This window comes from Homalodisca vitripennis, chromosome X, assembly GCF_021130785.1.
Source record: "Homalodisca vitripennis isolate AUS2020 chromosome X, UT_GWSS_2.1, whole genome shotgun sequence".
In the NCBI taxonomy this organism is placed as follows: domain Eukaryota; kingdom Metazoa; phylum Arthropoda; class Insecta; order Hemiptera; family Cicadellidae; genus Homalodisca; species Homalodisca vitripennis.
In genome coordinates, this window is record NC_060215.1 from 9,952,585 (window position 1) to 9,974,834 (window position 22,250).

The 22,250-nt window shown below is 34.4% G+C and overlaps 1 protein-coding gene across 4 annotated transcripts in view; it reads right to left on the reverse strand.

Annotated features, from left to right (window-relative positions):
- Positions 1–22,250, reverse strand: part of LOC124368665 (neogenin) — a 124,545-nt gene that overhangs the window by 68,587 nt on the left and 33,708 nt on the right. For 3 of the 4 annotated variants that reach the window (XM_046825932.1, XM_046825933.1, XM_046825931.1), the window contains exons 3-13: positions 20,187–20,314; positions 19,073–19,237; positions 17,906–18,179; positions 15,476–15,618; positions 13,719–13,878; positions 12,334–12,449; positions 10,667–10,904; positions 7,747–8,035; positions 6,204–6,413; positions 4,226–4,390; positions 611–740 (exon numbers count right to left, since the gene is read on the reverse strand). In XM_046825932.1, coding sequence (XP_046681888.1) covers positions 611–740; positions 4,226–4,390; positions 6,204–6,413; positions 7,747–8,035; positions 10,667–10,904; positions 12,334–12,449; positions 13,719–13,878; positions 15,476–15,618; positions 17,906–18,179; positions 19,073–19,237; positions 20,187–20,314 — 2,018 coding nt within the window. The remainder of the gene's footprint in view (positions 1–610; positions 741–4,225; positions 4,391–6,203; positions 6,414–7,746; positions 8,036–10,666; positions 10,905–12,333; positions 12,450–13,718; positions 13,879–15,475; positions 15,619–17,905; positions 18,180–19,072; positions 19,238–20,186; positions 20,315–22,250) is intronic. The other variant, XM_046825934.1, reaches the window with a different exon arrangement.

Here is a 22,250-nt window from a genome sequence, read left to right on the forward strand (position 1 = left end):
TTTAAATTAAAATTTAATAAAAAACTATTATTTTTAAATTTTGTTATGTGTTAATAAAAAACATTGTCATAGATTTGTATGCAATTTTTTCATTGTTCCCTATGTAAGTATCGGAGATACTGAGTATGACTTTTCTTAAATATTAGTGCAAAGTATTGAAAACCTGCACTTCCAAAAAAGTTGTCTCTCATATTTGGAAAATAGCTTTTAGCACCTGTAAAAAATAAAACCAAGATGGATAATCTCTATTTATTTTATTTATTATGTATAAAATGAGACTAAGTACAATGCCATATCTTAACATATAATAACAGAATAATGAATGCTCAAAAAGCCGACGTAGTCAGCCTTCTGCACTTTTCAAAAATACCCACTGGCCAATCACATTGGCTCTTGGCACTCAAAAGATTAAAAGATAACAAATACGACTCTGGAAGTATCTTAATCTCAATCCGTCTCTTCTCTTACCTTAAGAACACATTGTAGTACTGGATGAAGCCTATGTTCATTGTACACTTCCAATAATTAAAATGACAATAATCAAGAAAAATACAGGAATCTGTCTCTGACCTAACTTTGATCGAGTACATGCAGAGAACAAGGAAGTTACCTTTCATAGTGGATGGTACGTCTGGAACTATGCTCTCGTCTAGGTCGTTTTCATACGTCTCTACGTTGTACCAGTCTGTTGGTGGCCCCGTTCCGTTCACATTCACCGCAAACAATCGAACTTGGTACATCTAGCACACAATATAGCAATAAAGAGATGGTTTAGCTTCATAACATTTTATCTATACAAGCAAAATTCGGCAAATTGATATTGGAAATATAATTCAACTGTTTGATATAATGTACATCTGCAAATATTCTCTATAAATTATTGCGCAAGAAGTGTACAACATGTGACTACAAAGTTTGAATTAATAGGGCTGAAAGCCAGGGATTGTTACTAGTTGATAGAAAAATCAGCAGACCTAACCTTGAAAACTGTCTTCTAGGGTCCATTGATTGAAAGAACACTTAAAAGTACACAAAATCAGAAATTTTCGATTGCAGAAATTTTTCGCAACCTGTAGAGAACATTTCTTTTATGCGTCCTTTCAATCAGTGGACCCTAGAAGGTAGTTTTTAAGGTGAGTCTGCTGATTTTTCTATCAACTAGTAAAAAACAAGTGATTATACATTATATGTTATTTGTTTTAACATTATAAATAATGTTAATAATAGTAATAACTAAACTGGCGGCCACTTGAAACTGTGAATGTTAAAAATTGGTGAAAATTTGTAACAGCATTTTGTTCTTTATCATCCTTTATAAACAAACTGACATTAACATGAATTTGTTATTATAGAATGGCACAAGAAGAAAAATCTACACCACAGGTAAAAGACATCAACCCTAACTTTATCAAAATTGATATTACGAGCCTGGGCACACCATTCCTGCATTGTTCTCTCTCATTAATATCATCATAACAACTTCTCAGTTTTCAAAAGCTTTCAGAATTACCAATTCATAAATTTGAATCAATATCAATATTGTCAAATTATAGTCCCATCTCTTTTAACATTGCCTTTTAAAAACACCTTTAAAAGTCTACTAAATACAGGGTCATCGAAAAAGGTGGCCTCAATTTTGATTTTTAATAACTCAGAATGCAATAAAAATAATTTAATTATTTTTACACCAAAAGATAGAAAAAAATCGTAAGTGTTATATACATATTTAGTATGTTTCGATGTGAGCTCCGCCTGAGGCACGACACACATCAAAGCGATACTCCACCACCGTGCAGGTCCTCTTTATCGTGTCGGAAGTCACAGTTGTTATTGCATCAGTGATTTGGTCCTTTAGATGTTGCAGGCACTGGATATTTTGAGCGTAGACAATGTTTTTATGTAACCCCAAAGGAAAAAATTTAAACGAGTTAAGTCAGGGCTCCTTGGCGGCCACGCAAGAGGACCACCTCTACCAATCCACTGATTAGGGAATCTTCTGTTGAGAGCTTCACACACAATAAGACTGTAGTGAGGCGGTGCTCCATCTTGTTGAAAAGTAACTGTTATTCCTTTTTCCCTTTCAACATCATCAATTTGTGGAAAAACATAGTTCTAACATATCCAAGTAGTTAGTTCCACGGACTGTGTCTTCAGCAAAAAAGAATGGGCCAACAACAAGATCCTGCATGAGACCACACCACACGTTTACCTTGGGTGAATCATGGACGTACTCAAACACTTCATTGGGTTGTTGAAAACCCCAGATTCTAAAATTATGTCGGTTAACACTGCCATTAATGTTAATGTGATAAAGGTTGCCTCATCGCTAAAACAAATCCCGTTGTCATAATTTGGATCACTGTCAATGCGATTTAGCATCTCAGCAGCAAAGTCAACACGTTTAGGTTGGTCTGCAGTTTTAATTTGATGCCGTAATTTAATTTTGTCCGCATGTAGTCTCAGACGTTCATAAATCACATTTTGAATTTTAGTTTTTGGTATACCGAGTTCTAAACTGTGTCGAGCTATGGACTTCTTAGGGTTACACAAGCACGACTGCCTCAAACGTTCCTCATTTTCTTCAGATGTTCTAGGCCGGCCAGGCGATTTCTTTTTGTCTACACTTCCTGTGTCTTTGAACTGCCTTTAATAACGAAGAATAGTTTTATTAGTAGGTGGGCTTTATTTATACGTTTGACGAAAACGTCGTTGCATAAGAGTCACTGATTTCAATTCAGCACACCACAAAACACACTGAGCTTTTTGCTGCACACTCGCCATGACTGCGACACCTCTACTGACTGGAATGGTGGCTGTCGATGCGCGACAAGCCTGCACATGTGTAGAGCTCACTTCAAGGTCAGTCCAGTGGCGGAATTAAAACTCAAACAATTTGTCTGCATTATGACATTTGTTTCGCACACATCGCTTAACTATTTCTTTTACAATAAAGAATCAAAATTAAGGCCACCTCTTTCGATGACCCGGTATAAAAAATGTTACCTTGAACAAGAAAAAATGAAATGGCTTCCACCCCTATGCCCTACACCTTACAAAAACTTAATACTGCTATGTAATTGAATTTTTTGTAAGAAGTGGAAATGAAGAGTCAAATGCAGTAAAATTTTCAGATAGTAATTCTATTTACATTGAGTGTACATGGGTAAATATGTAAATATTATAGAACAAAATTAAAGAACGTTCAAGAAACTGAAAAAGATATTTTGTATGGGTGGTTACTGTACACATTATTCCTATATATTATTTCATTACAGTCGGGGCCACCAAATTAGGCAGGTAGGTGGAATTGCGCCATTGCCAGATTGTGCAAACATCGTGAAATAGAATAATCCCTGAATTGTATCCATTTTAGAGCATGATGTTGTTTGCTTTCTCCTGAGATTCTGATGACATCTTACAAGTTACAAAGATGAAAATCGTATTATTGGCTTCAGGAGAGACCACTGATGATAACGGTATATAATTTTTGTATTTATATACAAAAATGTAATTTTGAAATACTATATACCTACAAACCAATTTTAATTCATTAACATGGTGTATTAAACATTTCAGTAAGCGAGGAAGTTTTTTATTTTTTCTCAGTTTATTAACTTTGCTGGGAAATGCGTGCAAACCTAAATTATTGAAATCAAACACGCGATGCGTGCGCCGTGCACATACACACAATTTCTACTCAACTTTTTTAAAATGGCAATACTTTACTTTCTATTATTTTTATCATTACTCAACTATAGTACTATGTATTGTAACCATAGCAAAAATTAAATAAATATTTTAAGTTTAATAAAATTAACCATGCTTAAAACAATCTTTTGCCTTCCTTAGCAAAATTGTTTTAAATATAAACATTGTAAACACGTGTAGTAATAGAAATAATAAAGAAACATTTTTAAGTAATTATTATTAAACAAGTGACATTGTTAGTACATAATGGCAGGGTGGCGTGTGGAAGCTGCAGCGTCGGCGCGACGCTTGGACTAGGCAACAATGTGCACACAGCGTTGCCAATTTGTGCCTGAGAGCGACCGATTTTCGACCTTCCTCCGCTTCACCGGTCCCATACGTGGCAGCAGCGCAAATCCACCCTAACCGCCTTATTTGGTGGCCGTGACTGTAGTGATTATTTTCCATGCCTTATCTGGATGTCAATGTGTTTATTTTCAAAGATTAACTGACAATAGTAGTAGCAAATGAAGTTTACCGATTTCTTTTCCAGGTTTTGGATAAGAAACGCTCGCTGGTTGCCTGCCGTTGTGTGGGTGTCTCCTCTACCTCTGAGATCCTTCTTGCGATAGCGCACTTTGTAGCCTGTGATGACCCCATTCTGGCCATCCTTGGGAGGTGGTTCCCACCTCACATATACCATCTGTGAATATCATATACCAATACAATAAAACACGTACAACAAAACCCTTGGTTTTATAGAAACTACATTTCGAGGGGAAGAGAGATATATTCTCAGTTTTAAGAGGCCACTGGTTAACAAGTAATAATACTTGTGTCAAGAAGAGAGATGGACAGAGAGAACATAACCAATGAGTAAATAGCCATTTACAATGATATTCTTTGGTACTTTCTTAGGAATGCCACAGATCTCAACACCTAGGTGATACGAGAAGAGAGAGAAGGTTCTACCAAACAATGATTAGCAGCCTCTAGCACGATGTTCCTTATTGCTGTACTGGCAACTCGGAGAAGATCTCAAGTACTAGATTACATGACAAGAAACAAAGAAGTAATAATTGTATACAAGAACTTAGTGTAAAATACAGTAATGTTACTTTAATGGAGGTGAGCATGTCCAAATAACAGTTATTTTATTACCAGTTATTTTCACTATATATTTTACTGTACTCTAAATTCTAATGTAAATACATTTTTTAGTATATTAAAATATATATCTATTTAATAAAATAAAAAATATGTTACACCAGGACCAAGACTACACACTTTACTTTGACATTAAGGAGTATATTCAGTTTTAGGAATTCAATGTAATAAATAGATAGCATTGTAATAGTTCAATTAAATTACAAGGAATTAACTCTCTAAGCATTTTCAAATTTAATACATAAACTGTCACACTGGATAAATGTAGAGGTGTAGATCAAGCATTTGACGATTTTAATTTATTACTGAAAAATGTCTTCATTAAATGTTGTAGAATTTAGGAAACAAAAATTGTAAAAGGCCTAATATTACTTAAATTTAAGTAGTTGACACTTCTATTTCTTGTATGTTTAAGACATACTTGGTTTAAATGATATTTTATTTTTTATTTATGTTCCTTTTGATTTGTAGTATTGAATGGACTACATTGACAATTTATTCCATGTTTATGTTAGCTCTGCTAAAATAAATGTAAACACAATGTGAAACTTTTATTGAATAAATGAATATTCTTAGTTACCATTTATTATTAAAGAGAGCAAATTTTCAGGTTTTAACTTGATGGCTATTTAAATACGCTTACTTTTACCAGACCGGAAGGATATTCCTCTTCTTCTTTATTAACACTGTAAAAAGATAACACTCTGTGATGAAGAAGAAGAGGAATATCCTTCCGGTCTGGTAAAAGTAAGCCTGCTCTTCCTATCCTATCTAATTTTGTTTGTTGCCATTTAGTCGTTTGTTAACATTTAGTTATTATTCTTAGTTATAAAGAATTATTCCTACTGTTTATACAGTATAAGAATCAATATAAAATGCATAATCAACACCTAATTTTGCTATCCACCCACCCCTAAAAAAAATGGCTTTACAATTTTTTTAGGGTCGGGCTATATTCATATTTCTTAGTAACTACTAACACAGGAATAGAAATAGAGTTTGGAATAAAGAATCATGATTATAATTTTTGTTATCGGAATCAGAATCTATTTTTTTTTTTTTTTTTTTTTAATAGAATCATCCCTAGTATTGTTTGTATATTGCACTGCTCTTTAGTATGAATGTATATGGTATTACAATGAATATGGTTAAATACAGCTTCAATTGTAAATTATAGGCTAATGACTTAGTCGATCATACAAACTGGGTTTCCTACCCATAACATAGCTATGTTGGGAAGGGATGATTTAAACTGGGTTTATAAACAATAAAACATCCTTGATTCTTGAAGGTCTGAACTACTTACTGACATGAAAATAAGGAATAGAGAGAGAGGATGGTCTACATACCGACGAACTAGCAGCCTCCAGCGTGATGTTCTCTGGTGCTTTGCTGGGCACATCAGAGAATGTACGCACAGTTATCTCTTCTGAGGCCATTCCTGCACCATTCTCGTTGTGAGCCACTACCCAAACGTTGTACTCCTGGAACTTGTTCAGATTCTCTAGTGTATAGCCCAGTTCTGTCGTATTCCTGTGAAACTCTTCGGAGGCCTCTGCCTATTCAAATATAAAAAAGATGTTTTCAATCAAGAGCACAAATCAACAGTAAGATAATTATCAATTTAAATTTAACAACACAAATGTTTAAAGCATTTAATAAAACATTTGATACAATAATCATATAATACAAGGTGTGTTTCTTAAGTACTGTTTTACAATTCCACTGCTACAGCGCTGCGGTCAGTGTTCATGCATGCATACTATATGACTATACCTGTTAGCAAGCCACACATGCCATTATGGCAAAAATCAATTGAATTGTGTTTACATCTGTTCATGCATGCATACTATATGACTATACCTGTTAGCAAGCCACACATGCCATTATGGCAAAAATCAATTGAATTGTGTTTACATCTGTTCATGCATGCATACTATATGACTATACCTGTTAGCAAGCCACACATGCCATTATGGCAAAAATCAATTGAATTGTGTTTACATCTGTTCATGCATGCATACTATATGACTATACCTGTTAGCAAGCCACACATGCCATTATGGCAAAAATCAATTGAATTGTGTTTACATCTGTTCATGCATGCATACTATATGACTATACCTGTTAGCAAGCCACACATGCCATTATGGCAAAAATCAATTGAATTGTGTTTACATCTGTTCATGCATGCATACTATATGACTATACCTGTTAGCAAGCCACACATGCCATTATGGCAAAAATCAATTGAATTGTGTTTACATCTGTTCATGCGTTGTATGTAATATGTAATCCTGCCAACTGTTCATTTTTTTGTGCCAAATGTGAGGAAGCTCTTTAAATTCACTGTCGGATTTTTGAAATGTACAGAGAAACTATTATGAGTGATGGAATGGTATGAAAATGTTAAGAGCTTTTAAAAATGTTCGAAAGAATGTTATGACCAAGAACGGAGTGGTTGACCTACTCCAGATTTGGTGAACAGTGTGAACGAAAATTGGAAAATAAACAGATATTTCATGGTTCCTTTGCTATTCAAGTTTTCAAGAAGTGTTCTGTATGACATTGTTGTTCCTGAAAGTTTAAACTATCGAAAGAAGTGCATGACTATTGAACTACTAGTCTACTGGGCTAACTATTGTTTTGTTGCATGACAGACTCCACAGTTGGTGCAAGCTTTTTTTTTGGCTAACTAATATCTTTCATCAGTTACTGTGTAAACTTGATTAGGAATCCAAAAGAGAAACAAATTAGTACAAAAGTAATACTTGTAGGTATCAAATGTTTTCTTCTTCAGAACATTAAAATTTCTTTCAGATTACTAATTGTGATTTAGAATCAACTAATTCTGAGTCAGGGACTCAGGTGTGATAAAGAAGTGTTGTTTACTTCAAGGTAGTAGAGACTGTAGCCGTGGACCGGTGTGGTGATCGTGTCGGGGGCAGGAGGTTGCCAGTTGACTCTGATGGCGGTGGGGGAGAGGGGGCGGGCCGTTACATGGCGAGGGGGTCCCGGCACATGGACCTCTGCCTTTGTCCGCACGAGCACTGGCATAGACGTTGCCCCCAGGCTGTGGTTCATGTAAGCTCCCACACGCACCACATATGTGCGATCCGGCTGCAGGCCCTGGATATTCACCTCCTCCAGCCGAGAACGTGATGTGTTCACTATCCTCTCCCTGTAAAAATGTTTTATTATTATAATTTATTCTGAATCACTTTTGTAGTATGGGGTATCTTTTGGGGGCTGTCCAGCAAAATAAACTTTGAAAGAGTATTTCACACTATTGAACAGGTAGGTAAGATGCAGTCCTGGCTGGTATGTATGTACATGAGGAACAGTTCAGAACAGTTTATTACGAATGGTTCACACCATCACTATGACATGCAGGGAGGAACCACCACTGTCATTGGTCACCTTACCATCTCTGCATCTCGGTTTACAATACATGCTTCCCATATCTTTGTCAGGAATTTGAATTTGAATTGAATTTGAGGAAAGTAGGTTGTCCGTTTTTTAACAACATTGAAAGAGTTTTTCATAAATAAATGTTTAATTCTTTTATTTATTTCTTGAATACAATTTAAATAGTGTAATCTTATACATTATCTAATATTTAACCCACTCAAAGTTGTTTTAGCTTGTTAAAGATCGAATGAACCTCGGAGAGCCTAAAACCATAGTAGATTAAAAGAATTAAAAACAATTATATCACACACATGTAATATAAAAATGCTGGACTGTGTTGTTACTTTGAATTAAAAACGGACAACAAATTTACCACATTAAACATTATCAACACAACACAGTTATCTCCACCCTACTTTACTCACAGCACTTTCCTCCTTTCCCTTACCCTACACATTTCGAGCCTGACAGCATAGAACAGCAGCATTTGAACGCCTTCCTTCTCAAGCTGGGATCAAATTCATTAACAATCTCCCTGAAACACTAAATTTAAAACACTACCTGGTGTCTTGTGCTTTTTACTAAGTTGGCGAGTTCATGGAGCACACTTGGGATTGATATTCGCGGCGGTGTTGCAATCCTGGGGGTTGACCCCACAAATTATGAATTTTGTTTTTTTTTTGTATGTGTATGAATGTGTGCCTGCGTGCAACTGTATGGAAAGTCAAGTGAATGGATTTAGTTTTTAAGATAAATACCGTAAAAAATTGGTATTATTTATTACTTGTATTAGAAACAATAACAAATAAATGAATAAATATTTCTTACTTTTTGTTGTGCACACATAGTAATTTTTTAATACCAGGTGTCTTAAAATTTTCAACCCTTTTTTATGAATACAGATGGCGCAATATACTTTAAGAGGATGAAATGAAATGAAAAATGACTTTATTAGAGGCGAAGTTACAACTATAAAGTCCTCTCTACCAGGACTATAAAGTCCTCTCTACCACTTAACCACATACAAATTAAACTAACATAGATATGTATACATTTATAACTAAAACTTAGTCTATTTATTTACATTACGTATTAAATGAATCTTAAAATCAAAACAATCATCAATAATTAATGTAACTATATACAAATTTACAATAATATCGCAAGACACACACTTGCATTCATTCAACTTGCATGCAATTGCCCTAAGTACCGCACACCAAAGCCGCCAACCGCTATACCCCCTGAGCCCCCAGCATCAAGGCCCTGACCTCCGCCCCAAAGCGAGCGCGCTTATCAATGGCTCTGATGTTAACAGGTAAAGCATTCCACAATCGGCAGGTAGAAACTAAACGATTTGCTAAAAGTAGTTGTTCGATGAATTGGGATAGATAATAAGGATGTACCCCTCCTTGTACTTTGTTCACTTATTTCAGACATAAATCGAAAGTTGTTTGAAAGATAACTAGGACAATTTGTATTTAAAAGAGCGTGCAACAGAATGAGTGAGTGATAGTCTCGAAGGTCTTGTAATTTTAAGATAGATAATTACAAGATGTTTATACGATCAACTGAGGAGTTATTTTATGTTGGAAAACTTTTGTCTCCTCCCCAAAATGGGGTATTTTGGGGGTAAGTGAACAATTTTAAATAGGAACCCCTAGCAAGGGACACCTCATTTAAGGGTATTATAAAAATAAGAAGAAAGGCACAAACTAGATGTGTCTCTCTAATGTTACTCTATGAAATGTGGTGGCCAATTAAAGTTTGAATTGTTTTATAAAACCCCCACAGTTTAAGTTACATTTAAAGTTATTGTAAGGCAGATAAAACATTCACTCACTATTTATTTTGAGAACTTAAGACACCAAATCATAAAAAAGTGACTACACGGATCAACAAACAGCATTTATTGGGTATTGTTTTATCTGACAGAAGCCCATTAGGAAGTCCTGGGAATACCAATAGCTGGTTTTGCCATGTCATCTCTTATTGTTTACCAGTTAGCATGTGAGACACACTCAGTCCAGTTACTGTGTCAAAGTAGACTATATTTATAACTACTAAGTTTTCTCGTTCACACAAAATACAAAAATTGCTTACACAATTACGTTCTTGACATACAAGAGATGTTAAATTGAAACCTCTGTTGAATGAATGGCCCTCCACAGTATTTGGGTGAAATATTTCAAGAATGTAATCATGTAAGCAATGATTCGATACAGTGCGAATCAGAAAATTAAGATACTTGTCATGGGATCAGCCACACAATCCTAAAACTAAAATTTATTTATACTGTTAAATTCAGTGATGTGATTTTAATTTTTATATTTTATAAGAACAAACATCAATTGTTGGTTTTGGTTCTGGTTCTGAACCAGTGGAACCGACTAAAGCCTACCTGAAGGATCCCTCCTCCCTGTAGAAGACTGAGTAGCTGGAGATGTTGCCCTGGGGCTGGGGTGGAGGTCGCCAGCGCATGGTGACGAAGCGTGCTCCTACGATGGCTGCCTCTACGTCGCGTGGAGCGGTCTCCTGCTGCGGCACTTCCACCTCTCCTTCTAGAGCTGACAGACCAGGGGGGATGGAGGGGCGTTTCATGGGGGGATTTTTCGATAGATTCATTTGCATCTCATATTCTAGTCATTGTTATTATTATTATGTTCAATTTGAATGAAACCCAGTTTAGAAATTTTTATCATTATTTTTTTCATTTATTTAGTTAATTAGGTTAAGTAAAGAACATGCGATGAATGATGTTAATGCATTCATTGGTTTTTATGTATCGAAATTTGAAAAGAATTTTCCAAATAACAATGAAAGTAGAAACATACAAATAACATTAAAATATAGTTTTTAAAGTAAAAATTTGTTTAAATTAAATGTAATACGAGGAATTTATTTGGTAGCATGCATCAAAATATAATAATTTTATGTCATACATTATTAAAATTAAATTTTGGTATTACACATAGGAAAAGGAAATAAGGAAAGGACAATAAAATGAAGGGACAACAAAATAAAAACAAATTAAAAGATGAAAATTAAATCAGATAAAATAATAAAAATGATTTTTTAATTGACTGAACTCTGAATAACAAACAAAATATTAATCTTTGATAGCTATAAAATGTTCAAAATAAAAAATAAAAGGATTTTGCTTGAATGTTTGTTTATCAAATAAAATGAATACAGTTCATAACATAAAGGGACCACTTGAGTCTATAGAGGAAACATCATAAACAAATCTTGACTGAAAAGAAGATTTTCCTCACCTCTTATAAGAATACCCTATCCTATAAAGAACATTCCAAGATACTCAGCATATACAAATATTAAAAATGTATGCATATATCAAATACTGATTTAACAAGAACATATTCATAAAGAATGTTTTTTTTTCGGTGTTAGCACATAAAACAAGCTTTTACTGAATCGACTCCTATCCTCTTCGGAGTTTATTTCATCTATTTGAATTCTTTCACAATTCTGTATTTTGTACTCAAATTGATTTTATATTCTATATGTTTGAAGAAACAACCACAGTTATAGAATGCAATTATCACAACTTCAGTGTAATGTTTTAAGACCAAGCAGCAGTTTATTAGCTATAAAAATATAGGCTTTTATTTTTTATAGTACTGAAAAACAATACAGATTAAATGAGGCAATCTTTTTAGCATCCTGCTTGACACATGTTATTTTTGGCAAGGCATTATTTATGCAACCCAATAAGAATTCCTTTTAATGAAGTGGAAAAATCTAAAAAAAAACTAAATTGGAACTGTGAACCGTTCATGACTAAAGACTGAGAAATTAACCAAAACGTTGCGGACAGCAAGTATGTACAGTAATGCAGTTAGCAATGAACTTACTATTAACAGGTCGACAAGCGCTGCTGGATTTAAATCTATGTAACAAAATCGGTTCATTTTTGGCCAACTTAATTTAAATTTTATTTCAATTTATCAATCTAAATCCAGCAGCTCGAAAAACTCTTAAAAGAAGACGTATTTATTTGATGGACGAAACGATTGTATATTACTATAAACAATGATGGAATGTTACCTGAACTGACAACCGTCAGGTGAGCTGCGGCTTGAATGTTGCCTGCAGGGTTCGAGGCGACACACTGAAATATGCCTGTGTCCTGAGCCATCAGCCCCAGAATCCGCAGATTGTTCCTTTGACAACAGATATAATGTCAACCTTTCTTCACAAACAATTAATGCAAGACTCCTACAGTGAAATCATTGCACAAGCAATATTAGATACTGAGTACTACCGTGCAATTTTATTTAAGCATGTCCTTGTTGAGTTACTGTGTTGCGGATTTGACACTACAGAACAGAGAACCACTGCATTGTTATTTAACAGTTCCATTAAAAAAAAACTGTAACAGGAAATTCTCACCCTTGGTATTGAAAATTTTAGTAATTCAAACAAAACTTGGAACAGCATTATGCCATCTTCATAATGAACAACACAAATAATCCCTTTGACAAAATATGCAAATCACATATATTATATATATATGAACACAAATATATTATTTATTATTTTATATGTACATTGAATTAATATTGTTAGTGGAACACTTCCATTCTGATTAGTTTTCTATTTAATGTTTAAATTTTCTCAAAAACTGCATTTATCTTTTTCTGTAGTTAGAGTTATAGATATATAACCCTAAGATGTAAGGGTAACCAATTTAAAAGTTTTTCAATAATAAAAAATACAGTAAATAGAGAGAAACTACATAGACTGCATGAATTTTATAGAATTATTTATTTCTAATGTTTAATATAAAAGCATTAAAATTACAATAACATGAAATAAACAGTACAATGAGTGCTGAAAGTGTTCCCAGATTTTATACACATTCAGACACATCATTCAGTCATATAAGACATCAATAGTATTCACATTTGTAATATTTTAATTTATTACAGATCCAATGGGATGTGCTGAAAATAATCAATTTAAAAATAACCTTTATACAGACACACCCCAAACTGTGTACTTGCTATCTGACTGTCTGATGTTCTGTGGACCACCCAAGCCTATGTTCCAATGTGTGATACGTTTTGAAGATTACTAGACGTTTTGTTTTGTTTCTCATTTCAAAATGTTAACCATGTGAGTAATACAGACATCATATGACTCTTCGTTTGGCAGATCTGAAAATTGGAATGTGTCCAACCAAAACAAACTATAAAAAGTAAAAAAAATAAAAAGCATTAAAGTAATAAATTGTAGAAGTTTAAGTGTGTGTATGTGCACATGCGCATATGTAATTAAAATTATGAGGAGTGTATGTTTCTTCACTTTTTAACAATAGTAAATTACTTGAAGTTGTCAGTAAACACATACTATAAATGTGAGGATAGATATGCAAAGACGTAATTTTAAACCGGAAGAACGAAACTAATCAAATTAAAATAGACACCTACCCATTAACAACTTGGAGATACTCATTTTGTTTGATATGGTCCCCGTTCTTGAGCCAGCTGACCTTGGCATCTGGTCTGGCGTACACGGAGCATTCCAGCTCTACATCCTCCTTTTCCTTGGCAATTTTGTTCCTTGGACGCTTCAGAAACCTCGGTGCAACTGAAAAACACAATACCCATATGAGACCTAAAACTAGTTGGCAAAACTCCTACAGAGAACTAAACACCTGAACAAATCAGTTCGTGCATTACTGTTATCCAGATGGAACTGAAAAACTGATCTTACTTTTGATGTCTCCACATCGTGTATCATATTATGTGTTGTATTTTTATTTTCAGTGCTCTAATAATTTTTCATTCATTATGATCCTTACAGCTTTATCTTTTAGAACAAAACTTTCTGTAAGTCTAAAAGACCTCACACAATAGTGTGACACTAATCCAATATCATTCGTATAGTCTCAAAAAATTAAAAATAATACAATTCTTAAAACACTAATTTATTAGGCATATTACTGATTGTGGATGATCTTTTGTATAAATCTTTTCCAAGAGAAGTTAGAATCAATATTGATAATCCGGATGGGTGGATTCTGGCACTCGATAATTCCATACTTCACAGTATTGAGCATTCTCGATCCAACATTTTCTATTACAAAATAATTAATAAAATCAACAAAAGTGCTGAAAATATGCTTGCAAAATTGCAATTTCACAATATCAGGACCAGCGATGTGTCACAGACGAATCTTGTATCTACTGAATCTTCAAATACGTATATTCACGGACAACAGCTGATTGGTAGTACGTAAATTACAGATGCTAAAACGTGTAATGTCATACTTTATGGAAAAAGCTTTAGATAGATGAATAATCACTAAAGTTTTTAATAATACTTTGCTCACTGTTTGTATTTTAAATATTTATCATTGCACATCACCGTGAGTCCGCTGCGTCTATTCGCAGACAAGATATCATCAACAGTACGCAAAAATACTGATTGCTAAAACGTGTTTTTGTTTATTTTGTGTATGAAAACAAATAGAATTACAACCTAATTATTTCAAATTTGTAAATAATATTTAGCTAACAGTTCCTATTTCTTTTGTTTATTTATGTTCGCGCACCACCACACATACGCTGTGTCTATGTGCCGACATCTGCCACTTAATAGTAAACAAACAGGCATTCCATAATATTTGTTTATATTGTAATATGTGTAGTTTTATATATTCTCTATACAACAATCAGTATCAAATTCAGAATTCGTTCGATCAAATCAATTACCTAAAATCCTATTAAAGATAGATAAAAAGTTGTGTCAATCTTTATGTAAAACAGTCAGTTTCTTAATTAGAGTACTGGTTAATAGTGAGTATTCATTATTAGCAGTTTTACCAAGGAATATTACATTATCAATTAAAATTAAAATAATAATAATTAACAATTGTTTTGTTCTTTGTGGTCCCTTCAAGAAAAGAATTCATGCATGGTGTACAGAGTTTAATTTAATTAAATAAATATTATTTGGTTAAGAGTTAAGACTATAAAGTTCTCTCTACCATGTAACCTTGAACGTTAACTAATACATTTACACCAAATAACAAAGCACAATTCCATTCTTTAAAATTAAAACAATGAAATAAAAACATAATAAACCTTAGCTTAAAACAATCATTAAAAATTAATTTTAATACACACATACCGGATAAACTTGCTTTCATTAAACTTTTACTGTACTGGTTAGATGTAGTTACCATGGACTTGAAGCGTAGCTGTAGCATCCACTGAGTCTTCTCTATTTTCTGCCCGACACTGGTAGTTGCCCGCATCATCCTCCTCCACATCTCTCATCTGCAGACTGCCAGTACCCAGAAGTATACAGTTGGTATCCAGATCCCTGTAGCACATACTCTCAGTCAACATAAGAAAATAAAGGAGACGGTTTATGCCGAGCAGTTAAGTAGTAGAGAGGGGAACTGATTCAGAGTGCTGGAACATGTAGGAGGGGAATTTGGGGCAGGGAGATCCAATTATGCTGGAAACTGATAAAGATAAGACTTATGACCACATAATTATACCTTGCTTTCACTCAGTTTTGGTCATGAAGATACACATAAAGATAAATACAACTTTTTTCATATTGTGAATAAAAAAGTGGGTGAGATAGAGGGTTTAAGAGACATATCAGTCTAACCACTGCATTAGATTGTATCACTGATCTCATTCATTGCCAACAAAATAACAAAATCTTTTACAAGTAAATATAGGGTATTTGAAATATTTTATAAGGGTATATTTGAATGCCAATATAAAACAAGTGCTCAGAATTTAAAATTACAAAAAAATACCTGCATATTGGCAATAAAAGTTTAAAATTTATTTAGGATATAACAGAATTTTGGATATTCCTTACATTTATAGAACAGAACACTACGTTTTGAGGATTAGAATCTATCTTCTTCTTTAGATGTCACCTAACTTTAAACTAGGAAGCAAACACTACAGCAATATAAAGCAATAGACTTGCCAAAAAAAAGCAATATGACAAAAAAATTTGACAAGAGAACAAGTTGTATGTTAATTTTTGTGACAATTGAAAAAAATAAAATAGATTCCAATGCCAAAAGTTAGTGTTCTATTCTTGTAACATATAACAATGGCCAATGTCCAAGTACTGTGCACAGTCCTGATGAGTTACACATTGTTTGTTCATAAATTATACAGAAGTTAATAAAATTGAATTTACAGAGTACTTGATATTATTATTTTAATAGCTTTATTTATTATCAAACAAATAATTTTAGAACCAAGGTAAAGATACAACATTTATTAAATTGTTCATATGTATTATCTGGCAGTGATTAATGATCATATAATAAAATTTATCATAAAATAAAACACAATTTACTTGCAGTATAATATCTGGAACCTAGGACTTGCAGGTTAAATCCATTCTTAACGCTTGTTTTTAATTAAAAAAGGATAATTTTTGAACATAATTACTTTGGTTATACCAAATTCAGTTATACCAGAATCTAGCATATACAAGAGCTATCTATAATGTAGAATACGATTTGATATAAACAATAAACAAAACACAAGAAAAAAGTTGTATTATATAATTTGAAAGTTGCACTAAAATATTATTTTTTTAAATAGCCACCATACAAATGTAGGCACCATAGTGGTGAACTATTTTTGAAATTCCAGCATTATAAAATTCTACTGCCGCAATTCCTTGTCGTCATCAAAATGCCCCCACTCCATAGACTGTAATTTGGTTTTGCAATTTATGTTTTACCCAAGTGTTTATGAAGTGTTAATTCATGTGTATCCTATAATGATTCAATCGAGCAGCGAATTACCATCTTTTTTGTAAGTGCCCAAAAATGTCAATGAAGCAGCCATACACGGATTGTTATGGGTTTTTGTTTAAGAGTTTTGGTGCCCATCTTGCATAAAATGTATGGTATTCAAACTTCTGCCCAATAATTTTGTGTAACAAACTCCTTGAAATTTGAAGAAAACTAAGTGAGACTTCTGATATTGAAAATCGGCGGTCTTCTTTAATCTTCTCATTGACTTTAGAGACAATTTCATCAGTCACAATGCTTGACCGTCCACTTCATTCGTCTCCATACACATTAGTTCAGGCATTTTCAAACCTAATGCACCACTGACGCACTCCACCTTTAGTGATCACATCGTTCCCATAAACTCTCAGAGTTGACGATAAATCTCAATTGGTTTATTGTGCTTAGCCAACAAAAACACATTACAGACCGCACTTCACAACTTGCAGGATTTTAAATTGCGTCACACATTTTAAACTGCCATTGTAAAACTACAAGGAGCGACAGTAACCTCTCACTAGCATGGCTGTATAGCCACTGAATGGAGAAATGCCCTGACATTAAAATAGCGTACCAGTTATATAACAACCTTTGCCTGGAAGAAAGTACTTATTTCCTTTCAGTATCAACTGGATAATAATGTATTTTGTCCATATTTTACTCATTATTGGGTTTTAATAACAAATTCACTATAGCAAAATATGAAAATGTTAATCACAAAACATAAGGAGAAAGAAATCTTTTTCTTGTTATTTAACATAAATTAATATATGATCCAAAAATTATTTGATAGTTCTCACAGATCGTATGGTAACCGGTGGGAAAACTTACGCTAAATCGATGGGGACACCATCCTTGAGCCAGACAAGCCAAGGGTTTGGTGTCCCGTTGGCCGCACACTCCAATGTGACAGTGCTGCCCTCGGTGGCTACAGTGGAACGGGGCTTGGCGATGAAGGTAGGGGCCATAAGACTTGCGGCGGACTCCAAGTCCTGGTCCACCTGTAGGATGGCCCTGTCACTGAGACGGTGTTGGCCGTGCCCTGACACGTTGCAGCGATAATTGCCCCGGTCCGACACTTGCACTGACTCTATCTCCAGCGAACCTGCACAAACAAGTTCACAGTCACAGGATAGACATAAAAATATTACTGATGCCAAAGTCTCCATCATGGAAAAAAAGGCAACAATTTAATTTTGTTTCCAAAAGTATTGCTTATGATTGGTTTTAAAACAAATATAGTAATTTACCAAATTAACATAGACAAGAAATGTAAAAAAAGCTTGTACTTTACTAATTTTGTCTACAACACTTAGCAACCGATAAGCATGCAGTGTTTCAATCTACAATTAAAATTTGTATTTTTTTGCACTATATCAGTTCATGGTAAAAATGTATAAAAAAAAATTGTAAACAGAAAACATCAAGTACAATCCTAAAGCCTAGTACCAGTTGTTTCCAGCACTCTATAACCTTTTTAGAGAGAATCTTTTAAACTCTAAACCTTTAAATCACTGGGATTTAAATGCAGTTGTTGGAACAGATACCCTACAGTTGTTTTGAGGATTATTCGTTATGCATTTCATTAAACATTCTATATTGTAAAAATATTCATTTTTTTTTTTTTACCAATATATTCCACTATACATGATGATTCACCATTAAGTAGGTCTAGTCATATCGTTAGAATGCAGACTTATTTCCGTATACTAATATTTGTCCCTAACAAATGCCTTAGTATTTCTATAAAATTATAGTATTAGTGTACACTATAGTAGCTACAGTGAAAGTTAAACTCGATTAATAAAACAACTGCACACATTGTTCACTCTGGTATGTGCTGATTAAAGTGAAAAATCAATTTAGTTCCATTATTTTCCAGTCACGACTGGGTAAGAATTATAAATGTGAAGAATTTCAAAACTGCACGAAACAGTGAGAGAGATTCAGCCACAGCCACAGCCCACCAAGCTGACAGAGCACTGAGGGTCTGCGTACCTGAGGGCAAGATGATCATACGTGTTTCATCGAGTACCAATGGTCTGCCATCCTTGATCCACGTCACCAGAGGGGGAGGGTTGCCCTCTACCAGACAACTGAACAGAGCCGTCTGACCAGGAAACAGTCGCAGGTCTTGTGGTTGCCTCTCCAACGGTGGAAGATCTGCAACAATCCGAGACACATCATTCTACACAAGGGCCACGGAGATCTTACTAATCGTATCAGTTGCAAAAGGAAGAATTATTTTCAGGGAGGGGGGACATATGTATGGTGAAAGGAATTTCAGGAGGTGAGATGAGTATAGAATAGGATTTGATGGATGGGATACTCCAATATCCTTCTTCCTGGGTACCACTGATCACAATGTGGGACGATTCAGACTACTGAATCATACTATGTGAGACTTAGTGCAATAAGTTGACGTACAGATATTCAACAGAACTCAGTTACTTAATGGGTGAAAGAATAATGTATTACAATAAAATTTATAACTTCAAGAATGCTATGAATAAGTCAGTGATTACACGAATATCTTGCGATTGACACTGACAAATTTAACAGTTGAGTTATTTTTCTATATTTAAAGATAACATAAATCATCAAACTATTAATATGGAAAATTACTTTTAAGTGTTGCCTGTTGTTTATTAGCTCCAACCTATACACATGAACTGAACATTAGTACATATGGTCTGAGAAGGAACATTTCTTAACATACATTTTTTTATAATATTTGCCCACAAGTACTGTAAAGTTTTCAACATTCTCTGAAGCTAATGATAAATTGGGTGAAATAATTTTTGATAGTACATTATTATTATAGTTTCGAGTTACAAATATCAATCACAAAAACATAATATGTTTAAAAATAAATGTCTGTTGCTTTAACTTCTGTCCTGGGACAAGAGATGCTTTCCCGACACTTAGGCAGCAATGGCATTACAGTTACTTCCCGGACACGACTTGCTTCATAATTCATTGTAAATATCATTAGCTTTAAGAGATTTCCTCTACTTTTATTAATAGTTCAGTCAAGCTCATGAAAAAGCTTCTCATTCCATCTTACATAGTTAATTGATCAGAGTGAATCAGAGTTAGGGTAGTGACTTACGTGCCAATGTTACAGTAGCTGTCCGACTAACAATAGAGCCCACACTGTCCACTGTAGCCACACAGTGGTACTGCTCTTGGTTCTCCACCACTGACAAGATCAGCAGGGAATTGTTACTCAGCTGTCTTCTGCAACAACATTATAATTGGTTACTAACATTTCATCAGCTGCAGGAAAGTTCTCACAGTGGTACTGCTCTTGGTTCTCCAACACTGACAAGATCAGCAGGGAATTGTTACTCAGCTGTCTTCTGCAACAGCATTACAATTGGTTACTAACATTTCATCAGCTGCAGGAAAGTTCTCACAGTGGTACTGCTCTTGGTTCTCCACCACTGACAAGATCAGCAGGGAATTGTTACTCAGCTGTCTTCTGTAACAGCATTATAATTGGTTACTAACATTTCATCAGCTGCAGGAAAGTTCTCACAGTGGTATTGCTCTTGGTTCTCCACCACTGACAAGATCAGCAGGGAATTGTTACTCAGCTGTCTTCTGCAACAGCATTATAATTGGTTACTAACATTTCATCAGCTGCAGGAAAGTTCTCACAGTGGTACTGCTCTCTTGGTTCTACATCACTGACAAACCTAGCAACAACCTATGTCAACATAGGTAAAATAAACTATAGAGAACAACTAAAACAGTAAATAGTAATTTAAATTAAATTCTACAAATACAAAATCACTGATATTAATAAAATAATAATATGACGTACTGTATCATATACTCTTCAGGATTCAATGGAAAATCTTTAACATTGTATAGCTCTTAATACAAAAATAATGGTACAAAAAACCAAACTCTGAAAAAAACTTGCAGCCTTCTAAATTTTGGAACAGTAAAACTAGAAACATTATATAATTCTCTAGTTTCATGTCATTGTAAATGCTGGGACCAAAATAAGAGAAGCCTGTTCTTTCAACTTCCAGCCTTACTTTCGAAAAATGAAGCCCTCCATCTTGGTAGGTGCTTTGTTGAGAGATGTCCTCCCAATACAAGAGTTTCTTACTGAGGTACTGTGGTGCTCTAAATTTGAGAACTTTATAGAACATGCAACACGTCAGTAGCCTGTACACTGTCTCCATTGGGGACAACTTGACAGCATCCCGGAAAGGAGAGATGTGATCAACCTGTCTCAGGTTGAAAATGAACGTAATGGTTGAGTTCTGCAGCATTTGGATTCTGTCAACACCCTCTCTCGAAATGCTGTTCCCATAAGCAGGTAGACAGTAGTATAAGACTGACAGGAATAATACTTGTGTAAGCTGCAATTTAACAGTCTGGCAGTAATGTTCTGAATGTGCACAAACACCTCAATCTGCCAATTCCAAACTGGGTAACATGAAAAAGTGAGCCAATAGTCCACCAAAAACACACCTTCACTAAGAGCTTTTAAACATTTTGCAGAGCAATATTCTAGGACTGTGCATTTCCTTATATTGAGCCTGAGTTCATTTTGGATTGACCACGTTGACACGTGGTATAGGTCAGCATTGATCTGACTGATGGCCATTTCTATCATACCAGGCTCATAAGCAAAATGCAGCTGACAGTCATCTGTATACAAATGGATGGTGCTACTTTGCACACACATCAGGAAGTCGAATGTCCACAAGTTGAACAAAATTGGGCTGAGGCAGCTACCTTGAGGTACACCATGCAATTTGAATAGGGGTTAATACGTCTCAAAGCTTAATTTTATGATATGTTGTATTTCTTGCAGATATGATCTTATCCATGAAATCACATCCTCACCAAAGCCATAATAGTACATCTTGGCCAGAAGCATGGTTGATTGAATCAAAAGCTTGGGAATAATCTATTATTACAAGAGAGCTACCTTTATCTTTAGCTTCATATAAATCACTCAACATGGATTTTTGTGAGAGCAGTAAATGTGCTGTGATTTCTTCTAAATCCAGACTGTAATTTTGGCGAAATGTCTTGATTTTGGACATGAGTCATACACAATTTTTTATAATATCAAGATGGGCCTTAGCTCCTGCTTGGTTTTGAGGATTATAACTTTAAGTAGGGGCAGAACAACTCTTTTCTTACTTTA